This window comes from Phocoena phocoena, chromosome 14 (assembly GCF_963924675.1).
Source record: "Phocoena phocoena chromosome 14, mPhoPho1.1, whole genome shotgun sequence".
NCBI classification, from domain to species: domain Eukaryota; kingdom Metazoa; phylum Chordata; class Mammalia; order Artiodactyla; family Phocoenidae; genus Phocoena; species Phocoena phocoena.
In genome coordinates, this window is record NC_089232.1 from 69812667 (window position 1) to 69833930 (window position 21264).

A 21264-nucleotide genomic window follows, 5' to 3' on the forward strand; every position below is an offset into this window, starting at 1 on the left:
CCTGGGGACGCCCTGAGAATTTGCAGCTCTGACATTCCCAGGTGATGCTAGTGCGGCTGGTCCGGGTACTTGACTTTGAGAGTCACTGGTTCAATGAGCCTTGAGGGAATTTGAGTGTTGAGAAATGTTATTTAAACCCAGTAAGGTCATCCCTGGGTATCTGTGGGGGATTAGTTCCAGGACCACCAGGAGATACCAAAATCCACAGAAGCTCAAGTCCCTTATATAAAATAGTGTAGTACAGTGCATACGGGCAGCCCTCTGTATCCTCAGGTTTCAGATCCAAGGAGTCAGACCAGTTGAATCTGATTCAACCAGTTGGATCTGCGGTTGGTTGAACCTGTGTATGCGAAATCTGTGGATACGAAGGGCTGACAGTATCCTGGTGGTGAGAGGCATCGACGTAAAATCCAAATATATCTCTGACAGTCCAGCATAGTAAGTAATTCTTCTGCCTGTCTCCCCCCACACCCCGTAAAACGTGGACCCTCTCACCCAAACCATCAGCATCATTAATATAAATGGAACCCTCATTCATTCTTCCCCAGTAAATCTAATTTGGCCTTTAGCTGCGATTTTGGCATTAACTGTTGGTAGGATCCATTGCCCTTAGTGAAAAGCCCTAGAAGCAGGTGGAAGAGAATTCCAGTTAGCTCTCCCCGAACATACTGGACTTTTAATCAAAGAACCATGGCACCAAACCACTTGACGGTACCAAGCAGTATTCCTATATTACAACCGCCTTTCTCTGCAGTGCTTTCCTAGCAAAAAAAAGAATGCTATTAGTTTCCCCTCTCAGAGTTCTTAAATCTGTCGGTGTTTTGGCCCCCCTTCCCAGGTGATTGGCATGCACTACTTCTCTCCCGTGGACAAGATGCAGCTACTGGAGATTATCACAACTCAAAAAACTTCTAAGGACACAACTGCTTCTGCTGTAGAAGTTGGTCTCAAACAGGGGAAGGTCATCATTGTGGTTAAGGTAAGGAGCTGTGTGTCAGAGCAGCAGATTCAGAAAAGTTCCATGAAGACTCCTTATATTTCCAGGTTTGCTTGTAACTCTTCAGTTTAAATATACCAGCTTTTGATATGATTTCCCCTTGGTGGTCTACGGTATGGACAGTGGTGGGCCGCTGGGTCAGGGGCTGGGACATGGCGGGTTCTCCCAGCCATTCCAGACCTTTCAGATGACTGTGAGACTGTCTGCTGTGCTCGTGGATTCAAGCCAGGCTGCCCCTGGCTGTGGCTTCCCCTGCAGTTTAATATTAAGGATTCTGATGGAGATTATAAATCACCTTGAGTTTTGAAGTGGCTTCCGGGGGAGAGAGACCGCTTTCAGACCTGGGAAGTGGCCACAACTGAGGGGCCCATGAGCTCATATTCTCTCCCTTGGCAGGACGGACCTGGCTTCTATACCACCAGGTGCCTCGCACCCATGATGTCTGAAGTCATCAGAATTCTCCAGGTTGGTATCAATCTCAGAATGTTTGAGGCATCTTCCGCTCTTTCAACTAGTTTTCCAAACTGGTAATGTTAAGGTGAGGAGCAGGCTTCCTTCTAACACACTGACTCCCATCTCTTCTCCAAGGCCCTTTGGTGCCCTCTCTTTCCACACAGGGCTGGGAAGTCATGGGCCAACACTGCACTAAAATGGGCAGAATTTTACCTCTGCTCCCTTAGCGTCCTCCCTACTCCAATAAGCCAAAGGCCCCCGACATGCTCTGTGCGCGGTTTCTGCGTCCCCAACCAGAACAGGGCCCATTTGGTCGGATTGGTGCTACACCCGCTCCTGCTGCACGCAGACCCCTCCAGTGGCCGTACAGGTTGGTCACTGGTGGGAAGCGCGTGGCCACTCCTCGCTGGGGTCTTATCAGACCTGGGCATCACAGGACTCTACAGCACTGCTCCTCGGTAATGTCTCTTCTCTCAGCATCGGGAAACTTAGCCCTGTCTGGCGTGGAATCTCGTTATTCGTGAGATCCAGGATTGCAAACAAGAAGGAAATGAATAATTTGTTCATCTCTAGACTTCCTTAAAATTCTGTAGGTTAGGAAAGGCTCGGACTTTCCCCTTGTGGCTCCCAAGCCTCTTTGTGCTTCCCTGAGTGAAACAGTCCCATTCCTGGGCCTGGCGAGGCGGCACCCAGAAGAGAAGTGGGTGCTGCCCAAGGCCGTTTGTGAGGGCAGCACAAGGAGCCCTTAGGGGAATCTGGGACGGCCCTCCCCTGAGGTGCGGCTTTACTTCCAATCCAGGAAGGAGTTGGCCCTAAGAAGCTGGATTCCCTGACCACAAGCTTTGGCTTTCCTGTGGGCGCTGCTACACTGGTGGATGAAGTTGGCGTGGATGTAGCAAAACACGTAGCAGAAAATCTAGGCAACGTGTTTGGGGAGCGGTTTGCAGGTGGAAGCCTAGAAGTGCTGAAGCAGATGATATCCAAGGGCTTCCTGGGTGAGTAGCCGCAGAGAAACGTCACTAGCATCATTCGTGACGGAAGGCCCACGCGGAAGAGTGTGTTTTCTAAACATAGAGCCCACTGTCATAGGGAATTTAAAAATGATTTCATGGCCACCTCTTTTTAGGCTGGGCCTGTAGATTATGGACAAAAGGCAGAACTCTGGACTCCTGAGGCTCTGCCGTTGCCCAAGCTATGCAAAATTGACAGGCGTTTCATCCTGCCCGAGGCCTCTACTACACCCGTGATACTGCAGGAGCATTGTGTCTAGGCTTTCCGTGTTGTCTGACCACCTTTGTGGAGGAAGTAAACCTCTAAGCAGAGGATGCAATTGAGGCCCACCAGAGAGGTGGCTTTCTCTCTCGGCAAAGTAGCAACAAAATCAACACTAGGACCTGGGCATCCTAGGACCTGGTGTTGCATACCTGGACATTAAAACTCACCCACCTGGCCTTTCCTACCCAGATGCACAGATTTCCAAGCTCCAGGACACACAAGCTCTTTTTTCCTTCGCTGTCAACTCTCCTGACAAACACCAATTTCTAGAGTAGGCTAGATCTACAAATTCAGGAATACGGAAAAGAGGCTAGAGCTTTATACGGACTAGCGGAGAAGAGGACTCTCAGGCCCGGGCTCTGAGAATTTGTTAACTCTCCCTTTTCTCGCTTCTTTTAGGTCGCAAGTCCGGGAAGGGCTTTTACATCTACCAGGAGGGTGTGAAGAGTAAGAATTTGAATTCTGACATTGACAGTATTTTGGCAAGTCTGAAGATGCCTTCTCAGCCTGATGTGTAAGTTCATTTGAGGGGCTGTTGGTGCAGAAGCATGTTTCTCACCAGCCCGAAGCCTCTTGGACCCTCTGCCATCATTTTTGTTATGATCACCATACGTGACCAGAAAGAACATTCCTGATGCTTAACGCTTTTTGCCCTTCCACATTCCACCTCGTCCTCTACCAGGCCTCAGGGTAAGGACTGCAGCCCAGCCTTGGGAAGACCCCTTGGGAAGCCTTCCCTCTGAGGGTCCCAGAGAGCAACTAGAAACACGGCTCTCCTAGGCCTGCTCACCCTCCGCGCTGTTTGTTATCATTTGTAATCAGCAGCTGCTGATGTCAAGAGATGCCGTCTACCCCGCCAGACCCTGTTCTCAGTGCCCGGCTCCGGGTTAATTAGGGCAAGTAGCCCTCTGCTGTCTTCTTCCAAGGGCAGCACCTTCTCTAGCATTGGAGGTTCACAAGGGCTGGCCCGGAGCTCCAGCAGCACCAGCCCTCACTCCCATTCTGCACCGGGGTGCCTGCGTCCTCCCCTCTTACCCTGCCCCTCCCTGAATGTCTCTCCCTGTTGGCAGCTCCTCGGACGAAGACATCCAGTACCGCCTGGTGACCAGATTTGTGAACGAGGCTGTCCTGTGCCTGCAGGAAGGGGTCTTGGCCACGCCTACAGAGGGAGACATCGGCGCCGTCTTCGGGCTTGGCTTCCCCCCCAGTCTTGGAGGTCGGTCTTGCAAGTCAGGAAGGTAGCTCGCTTCATCCCGGAGCTCGTTTCACTTCTCCTTGAACAACGTCCTATTTCTCCTTTTAGGGCCCTTCCGCTTTGTGGATCTGTATGGTGCTCAGAAGATAGTGGACCGGCTCCGGAAGTACGAGGCTGCCTATGGAAAACAGTTCACCCCGTGCCAGCTGCTTGTGGACCACGCCAGCAGCCCTAACAAGAAGTTCTACCAGTGAGCAGGCCCTGAACCCTGCTCACTCACCCACTAACGCCAACCGCGGCAGCGCTGGTTCTCGACAGAGTGGCATCTAGGTTTATCAGAGGAAAACAAATTCTGGCGTTGGGTGTGCGCCTGCATTAACGTGCCTTCAGCTGTGAGCCTCTCTCCCTCCCAGGGAAGTCTGGCTGTGAAGCGGTTTGTACTTCACGCTGGAAGGTGGAATCCTCTGTGCTCACGAATTTGTAAGCCCCGAGGCCCCGAGTAGCAGCGTCTCTGGAGCCATCCTTGCTGCCTGTTCCTCCCGGGAGACCAGTGGTGGCCAACGGTGGTGAGGGCAATTCTGCACCCAGCCAAATACTTAACGATAAAAATCACTTTATCAGCTTCTCTGCCTGCCTGCCGCTTTCTCTTCTGTCTTTGCCCTCGTGGTTTAACCCCCTTTCCTCAAGGGGTGAGCTGGAGTAAAGCCCTGTGCTGCGGGGTAGGAACGTACTGGGGCAGCACCTTAAGAGAGAAACTGCGTTGATGGAAAGTGGGATTTTATGAGCCTAAAGCCTTTTAAACCAACTGTATTGAAATGCTTTGGCTGGGCCTCTGCTTGCAGCGGGGAAGAGGCCCTGGCTGAGCAGAACAGTGGGAGAGGCGTGGGGGGCCAGCGGGTAAGACGCCTTTCCGTTGCACAGTTGCGCCCGGTTCTCTTCCTGGTGTGACTCACTCGTGCGCCTCAGGGTGTCTGCGGAACGCTGACGTTAAGCAGAGGTGGCGTCTTCCTGGCCAGTGTATCCTGCACGTCTTGGCTGCCCTGGAGCACAGAAGGTGGACGATGTCTGCACAGTGATGACAGGCATCCCGTGTGACCCACCGCCACCTCCCCTCTGCTAGAGCCTCCGCTCTTCCCCTCCCCCTGCCCTCTGTGTGGAAAGTTCCTACACTTGTGTTGTGGCAGAAGCGTTGCCCAGTCCAGGTAAACAGCTTTGGGCTCCTCGCTGGGTCTGGCACAAGGACCCACACCGTGTGCATGCAGAATCATAGCAAGTCCCATCACACGGCGCAGTCTCTCGTCTTGGAGGTGTCACCAGTTCCTCCTGCCTCTGCTCCAGCTGCCAGCACTTCAGATATCCCCCTGGATGGCTCTGCTGTGGAGACTGGCAGGCGGGAAGCTCAGCTCCAGTTCTGCTCAACACTCAACAGTTGGTTGCTAGGAAGCCAGACTCTAAAACCAAGGCATCTCCGAGTTGGGAGTTTTCAGGTGACCCACAGAAGGTAGAGGACTGATCCTCTACACCAAGGCCATTAACAAACAGGCTTCTGGGGGGTGGGGGTGTGTGTGTGTGAGCAGCCTCAAGGCAGGTATTTGGACAGGGCAGGAAGTTAAACCCGGGTAGTGGCTTAGAGCTTTGAAGTATGACCTTTCCACTTAGCAGCACTAGGTAGGTGTGAATTATGTTGAAACATCAGTGGGACTTGAGGGTTCTTGTAGTGGAGGGGCTGGTGAGGGTTTTTCAGAAGGGAATGAGGGCCACTCCACCAGCTGCCTCTGAGGAACAAGTGGGCCGTGTACACACAGCGTTTCTGAAGTCCTCTCCTGCCCGCGGGCACATACGTTGTGCCAGTCGGTCCCCACGGCCCTCTGAAAGAACACAGTTGACGCCCAGAATTCCGCCTGCACTACTCTTCAGTGGTCTAGCATTTATTTCACTAGCCCTTGAGGACTCACTGAGTGATTGGCAAGGAAACCCGTCTCAGCATCCCAGTTTCTGTGCTCTACTTCCTGACTCCCCTTCCCTCAGCACTGAGGCAGCCTGCTTGGGATGAGCAACAGCCCGGCTTCGCTCCTCTTAAGATAGAAAAACAGAGGAGATAGTATCTCGGTAAGGCAAACGAGAAGGCGATAACCCCTGGGCCTGACACTGGGAGGATTAGTGCGCTTCTGGTAGGTGAGACGGGGACGGGCACGGGGGCTGGGTGGCCGGACACGACAGCCAACCTGCTCTGGGTGCTGGCAGATCACCGTGCTCGAGATACAGGGCGCAAAGACCTGCTTTGAAGCAGGTGAACAGGTGCGAGAGGACTGCGCTCCAGGAAGAAAAAAGCAGGTTTTCCCAAGCCATCGTGCTTTCTCTTTCCTTCCCATCCCACCTGTGCCAGTGACAGAAAGCCAGGAAGGGACACCACGTGTTTGCCAGGGTCAGGTGATGGGGCAGGAGACCGATGGGAGTGATGGAAGGCCACTTGCCTCAAGAATCAGGGAGCAGCTGCCCTCAATCCACCTGCTCTTGCACAGTCTTCGTGGACTGGACCCAACAGGCAGGATGCAGGGCTAGTTGCAGTGAGCTCGCGTCAGAAGCCAGTGCGCTGGTGACCTGGGGGAGCATCTGCCTCCCTAACTAGATAAGCAGGTCGAGAGCAGAGCTGTGCTCTTCCAAAGCCATCACCCAAGAACCAGAGCCCACAGGTGGAGCCTCTCGGGTGTGGTGGCACAGGCTTGTACTTGATACACCTGTGTTCAGGGCCAGGGGCCCAACACACAGTGGAGCAGAGGGGAAAGGAGGTCATCCCCGAGATACAGAAATAGGCACCCCGACTCTGGGGCAGCTAGGCCAAAAGCCCACAGAGCACAAAGGAGAGAGGGCACTTGGGGAGTCTGTGCTTAGATCATGGACCATCTTCCCTTGTCTCCAGCCTGCACCTACAAGCTATGAAGCACGAGCTATCAGCGGACCTCTGCAGCAAGACGGAGGGGGCTGTTAGGTCACCATGAAGGCCCGCTTTTGAACCCCCGTGGGAATCGCAGCAATGTGTCACCAGGCCCGGGTGTGCGCCGGCGCCTCCAGCCCCTTCCGCGCGCTCTCTGCACACTGAAAGGCAAGGTGCACGCAGGGCTCTGGCCCGGAGGACCCCGTTCCCAAGCGTGTCTCCCCGGATTCACTCTCCGTGGCCGCTTAGCAGCCTGTCTTGGCACAGATTCTTCCTGCAGGCAGGCCCCGCCCCTGGGAGTGCCGTCACCCTGCAGACCCAGGCTGGGCCCCCGGGGCCTCCGGGCCAGAATTCCAGTTGCGCAGCCCTGAGCGGGGACGTCAGATCTTGGGCCGCCAGCCTTTGATGAACTGCATGATCTTCCTGACCTGCAGCTTGGTGAGGTGGAAGTCATCTGCCAAGATGTCCTCACCAAGCTGCACGAAGATGCTGCCATCAATGCGCTCTCGGGCAAAGCAGCTCACCACGTCCTCCGAGAGCCCGATGAAACGCAGACTTCGCGAGACCTCCTCCAGGGAGAGTGCAGACAGGTCCGCGGGGGGCTGCCAGGAGGAGGCATCCCGGCCGCCCCAGCCTGTGGCCCCATCCCGAGGACTGGCCGGAGGCCCTTCCAGGCGCCCCTGCAGGGCCACGGGGGACAGGGGGGCGGGGACCTGCCGCAGCACCAAGCCTTCAGGCTCAAAGGCCTTGGGGGGTCCAAGTGGCAGGAGGCCAGGCCCAGGCCCAGGAGCCCTCACAGCTCTGGGCTCCTGACAGCGCAGCAGCTCCGGCTCTGGAGAACTGCCCCGGCCCAGCTCAAAGGGATCAGAGGGCTCCAGGGCAGGTGTCTGCCGCTCAGAGGAAGAGGAGGAGGAGGTGGGACAGCAGGAGGAGGCAGCCGCCGAACAGGCCTGGCCTGGAGGGCCCAGGCCCGGGGAATGAGCGGGGCTGGAGGTAGCCAGGGCACCTGAGCTGGCTGTGGGCCCAGAAGAGGAGGCGGCTGAAGGGCCTGAGGGGTAGGCAGGCCCGGAAAAGGGGTTCAGAGCTCCAAGGGGAGCAAAGCGTTTCTGGGGGTGGGAGGGCTTGAATGGAGGCGGGCAGCTGTGGTAGGTCTTGACCGGGGTGTCGGCCCCCCAGAGAGAAGCAGCTCCACTGCTCAGGGGCTCTACAAGGGCCCGGGAGGTCTGGCTGGGCTGCGTAGTCGAGGGCAGGGGTCCCGGGCGTGGGCGGCTGGGGGACTCGCCCACCTTGCAGTCTCCCCAGGTGCATGGGTAGCAATAGAGGGAGTAGGTATCCGGTGACGGAGAGCCACTGCCACTGCGGGAGCCCGGCCTGTGGGCAAAGAGACAGACACAGATGGAAGGGTAAGCACAGCAAGAGGGAAACGCGACAGGGCCACACACAAGACACAGCGAACCACTGCTCCACCAGGTCCCAGAGGCCGCTGCTCCGATCTCAGCAGCGCTGGCCCGCGCCCCAGCCCCCGAGGCCTGCAGCCCTCTGAGATTGCTCAATTCTTTCTCCCGGCACCCCCCTCCCCAGGAAAAATTAAACTAAACTGAATTACACAGAAAATTTTCAATAGCAAGGAGCACTCCACCCTGTGGCAGAGCCCACTCTGGAGGGAAACAGAGCAACACTCCCAACCGACTGTCATCATTTAGGAGAGGAGCGAACTGAAGCAGGAAGCCCGGACCCCAGGGCCCCCTCCCGCAGGTGCTGCTCAGAACCTCTGAACCCCGGTCCTGAAGTCTTCCTCTTCCTCAGCACCGGCTCCCCTCCCCCCCCTCCCCTGCTTCAATCCACCTGAGGAGGCCCAGGACCAAGAGAACGAAGTGGCTCACCCATCCTGGAGGCCAGAGGAGTAGTAGGAGAGGCTGGAGCTGGGGGAGTGGACAGGCTGCAGCTTGGGGAAGCGTGGGGGCACCGGGGGACTGCCCGAGAGCCGGCCACTGGCACTGCCACCTCGGGGGGGCACAGGAGGGGCGTTGAGCAGGCGGCATTCCTCCTTCACCTGCAAGCACAGGGCCATGACGCCACCCCCCGTGCCCAGGCAGCTGGGCCAGGGTGGCGTCTGGGACTGACACTGCCCCACTTTGCCAAGAGCCTGCCTTGCCTTACACCCCAGCTCCTCACCCACCCGCCCACCCCTTCTCGTCTCTCCAGCCCGTTTCGCTCATCGAGAGCCAACAACACACACACTGTCTCCTGTGGCCTTGGAAATCCACCTTGAATGTAAGAAAAAATAGAGAAGTAGATAAACAATCAGTTAAGTAGACATATTCCCTCCTCAGGGAAAAGGAGAGAAATAAGAAGAAAAACGTGTAATGAGGAGAAGGGAAGGAAAAGTATCTGCCATCTGGCTCCCTGCCTGATAGGTCAGACACTCAAAAGTGGACTCCATGGGATGTTCATAGGTGTTGTCCACAGTCTGTGGACGAGCTCGGTTGGAAAATTCTGTGTTAAACACAGATAAACGGGCTTCCTTCGTGCAGGACTTCTCAGAGCCTTTATTATACCAATACTCTGCGGCTCCAAAGTGAGAAGGGGGAAGGCTGGGCATCACAGACTACATTTTCTAAACTTACATCACCATAGAACCTTCTTTACACTGGACAACTTAAAGGACTCCTTGTTCTGTGGAACCTTCTGGGTAACACTGTTCTAGGCTCATCCCCAATTCTCTGAGGCTGGGGACCTGCTGGCATCTTCGTCCCCACAACTCCCCTGCCACCGTCCCTGGTATCCCTTCCTACAAATGCTCCTGCGTTTCTTTCCTCCTTGTTTTCTCCCCTTTCCCCACCTCGGCCACCCTCTGTCATATACTCCGGGGGGGCTGGAGACCGAGATGCCAAGGCTGGGGCCCAGGAGAACGAGCTTCTCAAGCCCAAACCCTGACCCCTGGCTGGCCACCTCCCTGGAGCTCAGAGCCCGGCCTCCCCCACTCCTCGCCGCCACCGCGTCCACTCACCGCCTCGGATTTGGGAGGCACTGGAGGCGGGGCCGCCTCGGGCTCCAGGCGGGGCGGCCCGGCGGCCCCGAAGGAGATGAGGTCGGGCCCCGGGAGCGGCCGGGTCCTGCCCTCGGCGAAGCCTTCAGCCGCCTGGTGCGTCCACAGCTCCTCGTAGGGGATCTCGGCGGGTGGCGCTGCGGGCTCGGGCGCGCCGGCCCAGTCGGGACTCACGTACTCCTGGTCGCCGTCGCCGGGCGGGCCGGGGCCGGGGCCGGAGGCGGGGGCGCGGGCGGGCCGGAGGGCGCGCGGGGGCGCGGGCAGGCAGAGGCGCGCGCGGCGCGGGCTGGCGCAGTCTTCGGCCAGCTCGGCGGGCGCTTCGCGCACGGCGGTCGAGTACTCGTCGGGGTCGAAGCGCTCGCGGCAGTAGGAGGCGCTGTCGCGCACCAGGCGCTCGACACGCGGGTCCCCGGCCAGCAGGCCCTGCGGTAGCGCGAAGCGGGGCGTGTCGGTGAGCAGCAGGAAGTGCAGCGGCGCCGGGCCCTCGCGGCGCAGCGCCAGCCCCAGCACCACCGTCTTGGAGATGATGCTGACCAGCTTGTAGCAGTGGCCCTCCCGCACCGGGTGCAGGTCGTAGGGGTTGCGCGGCGGTCGGCTGGGCACCAGCACGTTCACCGGGAGCCGCACGCGCTCGATGATGGCGCGCACCGTGTGCTCGCCCTCCTGCATCTGCAGCTCCAGCGGGCTGCGCGTGCTGAAGCGGCCCTGGCACTGGAAGGGCAGGCTCAGGCTCTCATTGGTGCGGCGGTTCATGCAGATGAGGCAGGGCATCTTGCCTTTGATGGGCCTGGCGCCCCCGCTGCCACCCGCGGCCCCCGTGCCCCCCGGGCTGCCGCCACCGCCGCCGCCGCCTACCCCGGCCAGCGCCCCGGCCCGGCCCAGCTTGCGCAGCAGGGTGGTGAAGCGTGAGCGCTCCTTGGTGGTCTTGGCGCACAGGATCTCCGCCTGGCCCATGAGAGTGAGCTCGTCGCCGGCGTGCAGCGTGAAGTTGTACACCTCGCTGTCCTCGCTGAACTCGCCTGACACAACCTGGGGATCCCAGAAACGGCAGGAGGCCTTAGCCAGGGCCCCAGGAAAGCCACCGGGACGGGACCCAGGAGGACAGTGCTCCTCTTGGGCCTTTCCCAGGGCTAAGGCCAGATCAAGAGCAGTTGACTGAGGACATTCCATCCTGGAGGGGCCACGTGGTGGCTGTGCAGCCTTCAGTGAGTTACCTCTCGGGGACCTTAGTTACTCTTACTTGGAAGAATTGCTGTAAGAATTAAATAAACTATATGTACAATGAAATACTTTGAAAATACTCAGTATATGGCAACTTTTGTTATCATTTTTTACAATGAGGGCGATAACAACCCTCCACCTATTCAACAAGACTACTCTGAAGAGAAATGAATTGATGTTTAAGCAGAGGGTTTATAAACAGGCAAGAACCGCCCGTACGTAAGTGGGGGACCGTGTGTACTATGTGCCCCACAGCTATACTACCACCACCAGTGGCTGAGAGGACGGCTGCCCTGAAAGACTTCCCAGTCAGGCCGTGACCCTCCACACACACTTCCTGCTTCCCCACCTTTTGCAGGAAGCTCCAGGAAGTTCATACACCTAGCCAGAGGCTTTCAAGGGGCTGTCAGAAGCCACACTGTGACACTTTTACCTCTTAGAGCTCAAAGGCCTCCCTCCAGCCAGGGTCAGGCTTGCCCCCAAGGATAATGGAAACCTGGGGGCACCGTTCCTGGTGCAGAAAGGACTAACCTTGACACTGAAGGTGATGGCTTCCATCACAAATATGCGATCAGGGAAGACGCTGGCCACCTCCTCCACGCTGCTGAAGTACCTCACTGGCTCCCGAACATCCCGGGCCTGCTCCAGGAGCTTGAACTTCCCTGCACAGGAAGGAATGCAGGCTGCTGCTAGGGTGGGCCTGCTGCTGGGAGCCTAGCCTGTATCCGGAGAGGCCCCACTGTCCCCGCTTCTTGTTCCCCTCATCTCAGCCAGCCTCTCTGGAACTCAGGTGGTCAGAAGGGCAGGTTTGCACTAGTGGAAGGAGCTGGTCAGCTGATTCAAGCCTCAGCAGGGAGGTGAGCACAGATTCCTAGCAACTAGAGCCCAGCCCTCACCCAGTGGACAGCTTGTGGGTGTGTGATAAGGCTACCAGCCGCCTGCCCAGAGAAACCCAAGTGCAAACTGGCACCCAAACACTTGGACACAGAGCTATCCTTGGACCAAGCGTTAGTGTGGCATTGGGGGTGCTGATTCCTAGCTTGGTCCCAGCCCCACTCTGATTTGCTATGACCCTAGACAAATCCCTTCCCTTCTCTGGGGCTTGAGTCCTCAGCTGAGGAGGCTGGAGCAGATGCTCTTGGGCCCCACCTGGATCTGGCATTCTACGTATCTGCGGTGGATTGCTAACCCACACGGATGCAATGGGCAGACGAGGGGCCCAGCCCCAGTCTTTGGAGATCCAGGGAGAGCAACTCTGACTCCTAATCTGTTCCCAAATCCTCCTCTGATCCAATAACCAGCCCCACCGTCCCAGAGGCCTCCAATCTGAGCCCAGCAAAGCCTCCTCCCTCGGATGAGGTCTTCCCAACCTGCATTCCAGGGCTATGTTTTGGCTGGCTCAGCAGATGCCCCCAGCAGACACAGACTTTAAAGAATGATGATAATCCGTAAAGCTGACACCCCTCTGTGTAAACTGTCTAACCTCACTGGCCACACATCTTTTATGTGCCCACCTGTGTGAGCACAAAGACAGGCTGTGAACCATGCTGGCATCTGGACAGATGGCCTCTTCTTAGCCCTTACACAAAAGGAAGAGAGTCTTGTACAAGCTGAGAGAAGACAAGGTGGCTCTAGCTTCTGTAATGTCTCTGGTGGCTGCTGCAGTCATAGTCCATTCATTTATTCATTCCACAAACATTTGCGGAGCACCCACTATGTGCCAGACACTAGCCTTGCCCCGACAGGGGGTGCACATGTGGGTACGACAGTCTGTCCACAAGGAAATCCAGATATAGTGTGTGATGGCAGGATGTGACAAATGCTATACCAGACTCATGACAAAAGAGTGAGAAGACCGCTGAGTTGGGGGAAATCTACCTGGCAGTCTGAGGGCATCATGAGAATGACAAGAGTTTTACGGAATGGACGTTCCACATGGGAGAAACAGCGTGAGCAAAGACACAGAGTCACGGAAGCAGACTGCCTGCCCGAAGTGGTGAGTGCCTGGAGGGTAGGACCTGAGGGGGGGTGATGACAGCGGTGAAGCAGACGGCAACTGGGTTATGAAAGGCTCTGAATGCCATATGGTAGGACTTTATTCCGTAAGAATGAAACCCCCTGGAGTGTTCTGAGCAAGGGAAGACCAAGATCAAAGTTTTACTCTATAAAGATAACAGGGACACCATTCAGGTAAATAACTCAGTAACGAGTTCTGGAAAAGAGCCAGGGCAGCAACTGAGGGAATAACAAAAATGAGTAGACCAAGAGGTACTTTCAAGGTAGGGAGCCTGTGGTGAGGAACTCATCAGACTGATGAGTAGGTGGTGGAGGAAGAGACTCGGGTCACCAGCCTGGTCAGAAATGGAGACGGCAGAGCTGTTAACCAAAACTGAGACCCTGGAAGGAACGAGCTGTGGAGCACCGGCCAAACTGGGGAGGCCAAGTGAGGCCCTGCAGGGGGTGTTCCTAGGGCAGGCGAGCGTGTGGGTGCAGTGCTTGAGGATGCCTAGTCAGAAGTAACAGACAGTAGGTCACCAGCCCACAGGAAGCAGTGTCAGCTGTGGGGCAGGCAAGATAGCTCAGGAAAGAGGAAGAACAGAGGATCTTGACCCTTTGGGGACCCTCTTCCCAGAGAAATCCCACAGTGTAACCCTAGCAGGAACACACAAAAAAGCATTTTGTATATAGTACAGGGGGGGCGGTTCTTGAAGCCCCCAAAGCCCAACCAGAAACCCGGATTGAGACACCAACTCCCTAATGCAGGGTATGAAGAGCAGAGGGCCAGGGGCAGAGCCTGCAGCATCAACATCTATGAGCAGGAAAAGTGATAACCCAGAAAGAGAGGGGGAAATGCCCAGGAGAAAGCTGGAGGGAACATACCCCACGTCCCATCCTCCATCCTTCCCCAACCACTCTGAGACCCTGGTAGGAAGAGGCCTCGGATGAGCCACAGCCCTAGAGGGCAGCAGGGATAAGCTGGGGAGCGGACCTAGCAAGGAACAGTGATCTGCAGGTCAGAAAGCAGGAGTCACAGGTCTGCTACCATCCAAGAAAAGTAGCCCCCATCCCTCACCCAGTCGCCTCCCCAATATCCACATACAAACCCCCCAACTCCAAGCAGCCAGGCAGGGAGAAGTGCCCACTGCCCCCTGTGGGGAGAGCTGGAGCCAAGTCAGGGCTAGAGCCGGGGGGTGGGGGAGGATGTGGCAAGGAAGATCGATGTAACCATGGTAGCCGGCACCACCCCCTCCGCCGCAGCCTGAGCCCAGCACCGGTCATCGCTGCCGGGAGGAAGAAAGGTAGACCTCCCGGGAGTGATGCTCTGGCCCCTGGAAGCCTTTTCCTCCCTCTGCAGCCCCACTGGGGGCAGCTTCCTCTCCTGCCTCCCCCTACAAAAGACCCGAGGTCCCCTGCGGCTCTAGGGACCTGCCGCACCCTGGCCTGCCCCTCCTCCCTGTCCGTGAGTCCCAGAGCACGTTTACGCAGCCCCGACCGTCCCTTCCAGCCTGAAGCAGGGTCTTGTTTGTCACCCCTCCCTGCCAGCACCTGACCCATAATAGACGCTCCATAAAGAATGGTGGGTAAACGCACAGACCTGGGAGTCGGACAGACCTGGCTGAATCCCAGCTCTGCCACCTACCACGTGTGTGGCTTTGAGCAAATTATTTAATCCCCATGGGCTTCTGTTTTCCCACCTGTAAAGTGGAAGCATACTACTTGGCTCAAGGGACGCATCTGCCCGGTGCTCCGCAGGGTCCGCGGCCCGCGCGGGGAGAGGCACCGCGCAGAGGGCAAGGCGGGGAGCGGGCGGGGTGGGATGGGGGGTCGTCCCGGAGGAGTCCGGTCTCCCCGCCTCCCCGGGCGGTGGGCCTTGGCCTGGAGCCCGGCTCTCCAGCAGCGGCCCCCACGCCACTCGCTGCAGGGCATCGCCCTGAGCCCTCCTCCCCTCTCCCTCCACCGCCTCCCGCGGCTCTCTCTGCGGTCCGCCCCGCCCGCCTGCCCGCGCAATTATTAATTCATTGGGAAGAACCAGCTCGGAGCTGTGCACTCAGAGCTTCCTCATTAACCCGCCGGCGGCCCAGCCCCTCCCCCTCCTAGGGGGACCTCGGCCACCCAGCCCCCATCCAGGCGGGGCCCGAGCGGCCCACCGGAAAGATGGAGCTGGGGATGCGACACCTCTGCAGACCAGCTGTCACCCGCCTTACACAAGGGCACCGAAAGAGATGGGGGGAAAGGGCCAGGAGCCCCGTGAACGCAGAGTTCCCCAGGAGGCTCTGTACCTTGGTTTCCCGGATTTTTAATGACACAACCGAAATGGTTTCCCGGATTTTTAATGACACAACCGAAATGGCGCAGTAAGTCACATTTCTGTCAGTGAAGGCTTTTTCCAATCTTTGCTTTTTTTTTTTGCATCGAACCTGTGCCCCCAGCAGTGCAAGTGCCGAGTCTTCACCACTGGATCGCCAGGGAAGTCCCCCAATCTTTGCTTTTTTTATCCCAAGAAGAAGACCTGGGACCTCTCCCTGGACCAAGGCCAGATACCCAGGCTGGGAAGTTTCTAGCTTGGGCAGGCCTCCCCAAGGGCTCCAGGCCAGGTCAGAAAGACACTTGAGACAGTTTCCTCATGTTTAAAATGGGCTGTGGGGCTACAGGAGTACAGGAGTACAAGGTGCACAGGGCGCTGTAAAGAGCAGAAGCCCCGTAAAGGGTTTAGTCCTGTCCCACTGACTCCGGGGAGACCCAGGCAGCGCCAGAAGGGGAACAGCATACCTGTGAGGAAGGGACTGTGAGCCTTCCCAGCTCAAAGTATTCCAGCCTTTGTTGGGGGGTGGGCAGCAGATAAACACAGAACTGGGCTAACTACTAACTCCTGGAGCTTGATAAAACTTCCTCACGGGGTTGCTGTGAGGATGCAATGACAACAACGCTCTGCCCAGGGTCTGAAACGCAGCACGGGTTTAGTGTGCAGGAGCTGTGGGATCCTGGGCTCACGTGGGGGCATCTCGGGGATGGGGCCACCAGAACCCTGCTTTCCTGATGTGGCAGCAAGCAAGAGCCCAGGAGTCAAGATACCTGGGTGCTAGCCCTTGCTCTGCTGCTTACTAGCTGTGTGACCCTGGGCAAGTCACTTCCCTTCTTAGGCCCTCTGTTTCATTGTGTGTAAAACGAAAGGGCTGTACTTTCTTTTTTCAGCAGCAGAATCCTTTCTTCAAACAAAATCTTTAGGACATCAGCATCATATATATAACAGATAAAAGTAGAAATTCACTGCAGAATCTTATTTAAAAGCCTAAAATTTTAACATTCACTTATGTCAATCAGTGAAAACAATAAGTTTAACACAAACATTGGGAAAAACAGGATTAGAGCAGGCAGATACAGCCACATAATGAGCCTGAGCGTCCTTTGTTTTTGAAGTCTTTTGGTTGCACAGTACTGAGAGGATCCTAGCGGGAGATACTCTCTTTGAGGGGCTGTGCAAAAAGTGTTAATGAGGCAGAGGTGCCACCTGTATGTAATGGTACATACTGAAGGTCTCTAGTCAGGGTTAAGGTTTGATTTGTAGCAGTTTGAGGGTGTGGGTACTTTTTTTTTAACATGAGTTTCAAATCTATTTTAAAACAAAATGGGAATCAAAGGTTTGCAACCAGAAACCCAGGGCTCCACAAAACAGTATGGAAACCACTGGGCCCTAACTCTAACCCTAACCCTAATCACCACCCTGCCAGCCGTGACCTCGCTCACCCCTGTGGCTCTAAGGGAAAGCCAGTCACCAAGTTTCCTCCAAGACCTCCCCACCCCTACCCCCCTGCCTACACCTCCCACCGGCTCTGTGCCATCTGTCCCTGGCTGGGCACACCTGGGTACTGCAGGGGGATGTCAATCTTGGGCCCGATGACATAGTGACCCTCCTCCAGGGTGTGGGCTGTCACCGTTGTCCACTGGCGGCAGGAGTGAATGAGCAGGATGTCTCGCTCACTGACGCCCTCGGCATACTCCCCTGAGAGGGGAAAGGAGGATAGAGGAGGAAGGACAGAAAAGAGAACATTAGGAGGGGCAGAAAGAATAGGCAGGGTGACCTCCTACCTCCTCACCGAGACTCCACCGGGGACAGCTCCCCACGATCCCTGTCTAGATCAGCAGCGCTCAAGGGACAGGCAGGCTGCCAACTGTGACCTCGGGGCTGAATCAGGCCCCCTCTCTCAGGGCTCAGGCTCCGGATGGGGCCCCAGCAACCGGCCCAGCCTCCGTCCTGCATTCATCATTCGATTGGACTGCCTGCTGTCCCAGGCCCTGTGCGGGAGCCAGGGGCTCCCAGCGGATGAGCCCAGCCTCTGCCCTCCAGGAGCCCTTAGGCCCAGGAGGAGGTGGGAAGAGATGTGAACAGAGAATGCAGGCCAAGTTTGAGGCGCTGAATGGAGGCTGTCCGAGTTCTCACAGAAGGGGCAGTAAACTGGCTGCGGGGGAGTGTGGGGCAGGAGGGAGGATGAGACAGCGCTGAGCAGTGACACTTGAGCTGGGCCTCTGAGCCACCTGAACTGAGACCAGCAGAATTCTCAGCCCCCGAGTCGGCTCCTAGGCCAGGAAAGGAGGGCCTTGGTGGGGCACAGAGAGGGCCGAGAAGGGGCCGTCCATGGTGAACCCCAGAGCTATGTGGGCCACTCGGGTCAGGAGAACGGCAGGGCTTACAGGAGCTGACTCCTGGCTCTCTTTGGGCTCTCTTTTCACCCACTGCCACAGACAGTCTCCTGCACACAAGGGACCTCAAAGGAGAGAGGAGACAGTCTCAGATACCCCCTGATCCCACCTCAGAGAAGCTGCTTCTTGGCTCGCCCTCCCTCGGCCCTTCAGCCCCCCAGTCTTTGGAACACAGTGATGAAGGCCAGAGGAAAGGGGTGGGTTTAGAAGAGTGATGGGGGCTAGTCCTGGGGGAAGCATAGGGGCCAAGCCATCGGGAGGGGCCTGGGCCCCAGAGGCTCCAACCCCAGCACCGGTTTCCAGGAGAGCAGAAGGGCTGGCCCAGCTTCCAGGAGGCCTTTGAGCCGTCTCCTGGTTGCAGCTGGTGAGTAGGGTGGGGGTGAGGGATGCCTCCTTCCCAGCCCCCTCAGACGCAACTTAATATCTGCCACCCAACCAAATGGGAAATGGTTTACTCTGATGGCTGGGGACTCCCTGAAGTGTGTGCACTTGGTCAGGGGAGGGGAGGATGTGTTCAGGACCTGCAGGAAGGGCCCGGCTTCCATCCTGTGTATGGGGGCGGGGGGTGAGCCTTTCTCCTCAATTCCTCACCTGTGGCAGAGGAGGCTTTCCTACTCTGTAACCTCCTCTTAGAGCTCTCCTAAACCCCAGGCTGCCCTTCCTAGGGATGCAGGCCACAGTCACCCAGGACACACACCAACAACCATGGGTCATGGTCACCAGCAGTTGAGCCAGCACAGCCACCTGGGCCACAGTGATAGGGTCTTATCACCTCAGTGACACAGCTCAGTCCCACGGTCCCACGAAGGGGCCCCTCCCAAATGCACGGCACACAGGGACCTTCAAGACTTCAAGACATACTTTTGATCACATATTCACACTCACAGTTTTGATCACATAAGGTGACCACAGCCATAGCCACCATTGTCACAGACACCAGGCAACTGGGCCATCACACCAGTTGCTCATTCCCTCATTCATTTACTCCTTCCATAATCTTTGTTAGGCAGGATGCCCTACCTCAAGGAGCCTGCAGCCCAGTAGAAGGACAATAAACTGACCATTACAACGGGTTACAGTAGGAGACAACACAAGGGTGCCAGAGGTGTCGAGGGAGCCCAAAGGAGGCCTGCCAGATTGAGGAGCTCAAAAAGGACCCCCCCCCCGGGGGGGGAAGATGCCAAAGAGGATGTGTGGGAAGTGGCCAGGCACAACCTAGGGCCAGCGTATTACATTCACACGCAGACACACACAGCCTTGCTGTTGACATGGGCAGTCTCGGCATCACACGCCGATGATCCAGGAAACAAGACGTTGGACTGCCAGGCAACCCTGCCCGACGGCCCAGGCATAGACGCTCTCACCGAGCCCACTCCTGGGACACGGTGACGCTCACTGTGCCCACTCCTCGCCGCCGCGGGTCGGAGGACTGGCTGCTGGCCCCGCGGAGGGGAGAGGAGAGGAGAGGAGCCTGTGGCCGCGGGCTCCATTAGCATTCAGGGAAGCGAGTGTGCCAACGCGGGCCAAACCCCTATTCTTCTCACACACAAAACCCCCGGCCTGGCTGCCAGCCCCGGCTCCTGCCCCTCCCCCAGCCAAGCAGCCCCTCTTCCCCCAAACGGTCCACTTGCTCGGCGCAGCCTCCGGGCGCCCCTCTCGGGCCCGCAAGCATCAGCAGTGCAGCCTGGGCCCCCGGGCGCCAAGGAGAAGTGGGGCAAGATGTGGGGAGGTCCGGGGGCTCGGGGGCCCGCCCGGCGGAAGGACTCGCTCACTCAGGCCCAGAGGTAGTCTGCCGGCCCCCGGGGACCGGAGGCTGCTCCCCAGGCCGCGAAAGGAGGGTGCGAGAAGGGTCCCAAGAGGGACAGAGCGGGGCTGGGGGGCGGCGGCGGTGGGAAGACAGAGTCCGAGGCCCAAGGGATACGGGAGGATCGAGGTGAGAGGCCGGAGACAAAAGGATGGAGGGGGGCGCGGCCCGGGCGGGGGTCTGAGGGCGGCGAGGGAAGGGGGTGCACCGACGGGGCGGACTTGGCGGCTCCGCCGCGCTCCCGGCTCCAGCTGGGCCGGAGAACTCTGTCCTGGGCCCGGCCCCAGTCCCTGTCCCAGGTTTCTGTCCCTGTGCCCGTCCGTGGGGCCCAGAAGGAGGCGGCCCTCGGTTCGTGGGCCCCGGCTCTCCGGGGAGGCGCTCCGGGAGCAGCGCGGGGCCCGCGCCAAGGAGCGGGAGGGCAGGAGCCGCATCCTCACGGCCCCGGGGGAGTCCCCGATGGCCCCCTGGCCCCCCAGTCGCCCTTCCCAACACCCCCGGTACCTGGCCCGAGGCAGGCAAGCGTGGGCAAGCGGCAGCGGCTGACGATGAGGTCGAGCGGGAAGGCGCCCATGCTCCAGCGCAGGCCCGCCAGCCCGGCCGCCAACTTCTCCATGGCATGGGCGTCCCGGGGGCCGCCGTCCCGGGGCCCCGACGGCCAGTTCCGCGCGGCCCGGGCTTCCGCGCCCGCCGCCGCCTCCTGGGGCCGCCGCGGCGCTCCCCGCCTGGCTGCCCGGCCGGTGCTGCGGGCGTCACGTGGCCGGCCTCCCAGCGGGGCGCCGGCCCCCGCCCCCCGCCCCTCGCCCCACCCCCCGGCCCGCGCCCGCAGCCGCCGCCAAGGCCCGCCTCTACGCCCGCCCGGCTCGCCCGCCCCATCCCTGAGCGTCCAGGTGACAGCCGGGGACCGAGACCCCCGGCGGGCGCCAGGAGGGAAAACGTGGACGCGAAGCGGCATCCCCGGGGTCGGTGGGGGGGGTCGGCCTCCCCTTCCCCGCCGAGCGTGTTCGGATCCCCCTTTCCTCGCCCGCTGGTGCCCAGGCCTCCGGGAATCGCCTCCGGTCCCGCTCGGGGTCCTGCTTCACTTCCCAAAGCTTCTGCCGCCGCGATCCCAGCAGCTGTTGCTGCCTCTAGGACGTATATCACCTCCAGCTTCACACATCCTGGCGAGGCCGCCTAATTAACCCCATTTTACTGATGAGCAAACATACTCAGAGAGGTCAAGTAGCAGCTTGATTTTGAAGCTAGGTTTAACTGCAAATCCCACTGCCTTCCCAGCTTGTCGCCGAAGCCTAATACCGCCCTCTCCGCCCCCACTTTCCAAGTTCCCGGCGCCTTCTTACCGATTGCCACTAGTCCGTGAGCCAGATAGCTCCAGCATAGACATAGGCTGGTGCTGAAAGGGCTCCATGGACTCTCGTCCTCAGCCTCGGTACCCCAGAGAGATTCCCCCCTCAACACACACACACAAACGCTCTCTTCGGAGGTGACTGACATCCCACATCAGGTGACCTGAACCCCAAGAGAAACGGCACCAGATAAGATGAACACAACTTCTCAGAGGAAGAGACATTTCAGATCACTGTTCAATCTCCATCTTTTGCAGAGGAAAGAGACGGAGACTCCAAGAGCAGAAATGCTT

The 21264-nt window shown here is 58.2% G+C and overlaps 2 protein-coding genes across 2 annotated transcripts in view; one reads left to right on the forward strand and one right to left on the reverse strand.

Annotated features, from left to right (window-relative positions):
• Positions 1 to 4542, forward strand: part of HADHA (hydroxyacyl-CoA dehydrogenase trifunctional multienzyme complex subunit alpha) — a 54089-nt gene extending 49547 nt beyond the window's left edge. Inside the window, exons 15-20 of the mRNA XM_065891144.1 lie at positions 839 to 979; positions 1394 to 1462; positions 2250 to 2445; positions 3125 to 3239; positions 3796 to 3941; positions 4029 to 4542. Coding sequence (XP_065747216.1) covers positions 839 to 979; positions 1394 to 1462; positions 2250 to 2445; positions 3125 to 3239; positions 3796 to 3941; positions 4029 to 4174 — 813 coding nt within the window. The 3' untranslated portion in view covers positions 4175 to 4542. The remainder of the gene's footprint in view (positions 1 to 838; positions 980 to 1393; positions 1463 to 2249; positions 2446 to 3124; positions 3240 to 3795; positions 3942 to 4028) is intronic.
• A 2693-nt stretch (positions 4543 to 7235) lies between these two features.
• GAREM2 (GRB2 associated regulator of MAPK1 subtype 2) lies at positions 7236 to 20241 on the reverse strand. Its single transcript, XM_065891428.1, has 6 exons — positions 20130 to 20241; positions 16986 to 17126; positions 11657 to 11787; positions 9866 to 10933; positions 8739 to 8908; positions 7236 to 8226 (listed from the first exon to the last, which is right to left on the reverse strand). The coding sequence occupies exons 1-6, from the start codon at positions 20239 to 20241 to the stop codon at positions 7236 to 7238; spliced, it is 2613 nt and encodes an 870-aa protein (XP_065747500.1).
• Between the last annotated feature and the right edge of the window lie 1023 nt (positions 20242 to 21264).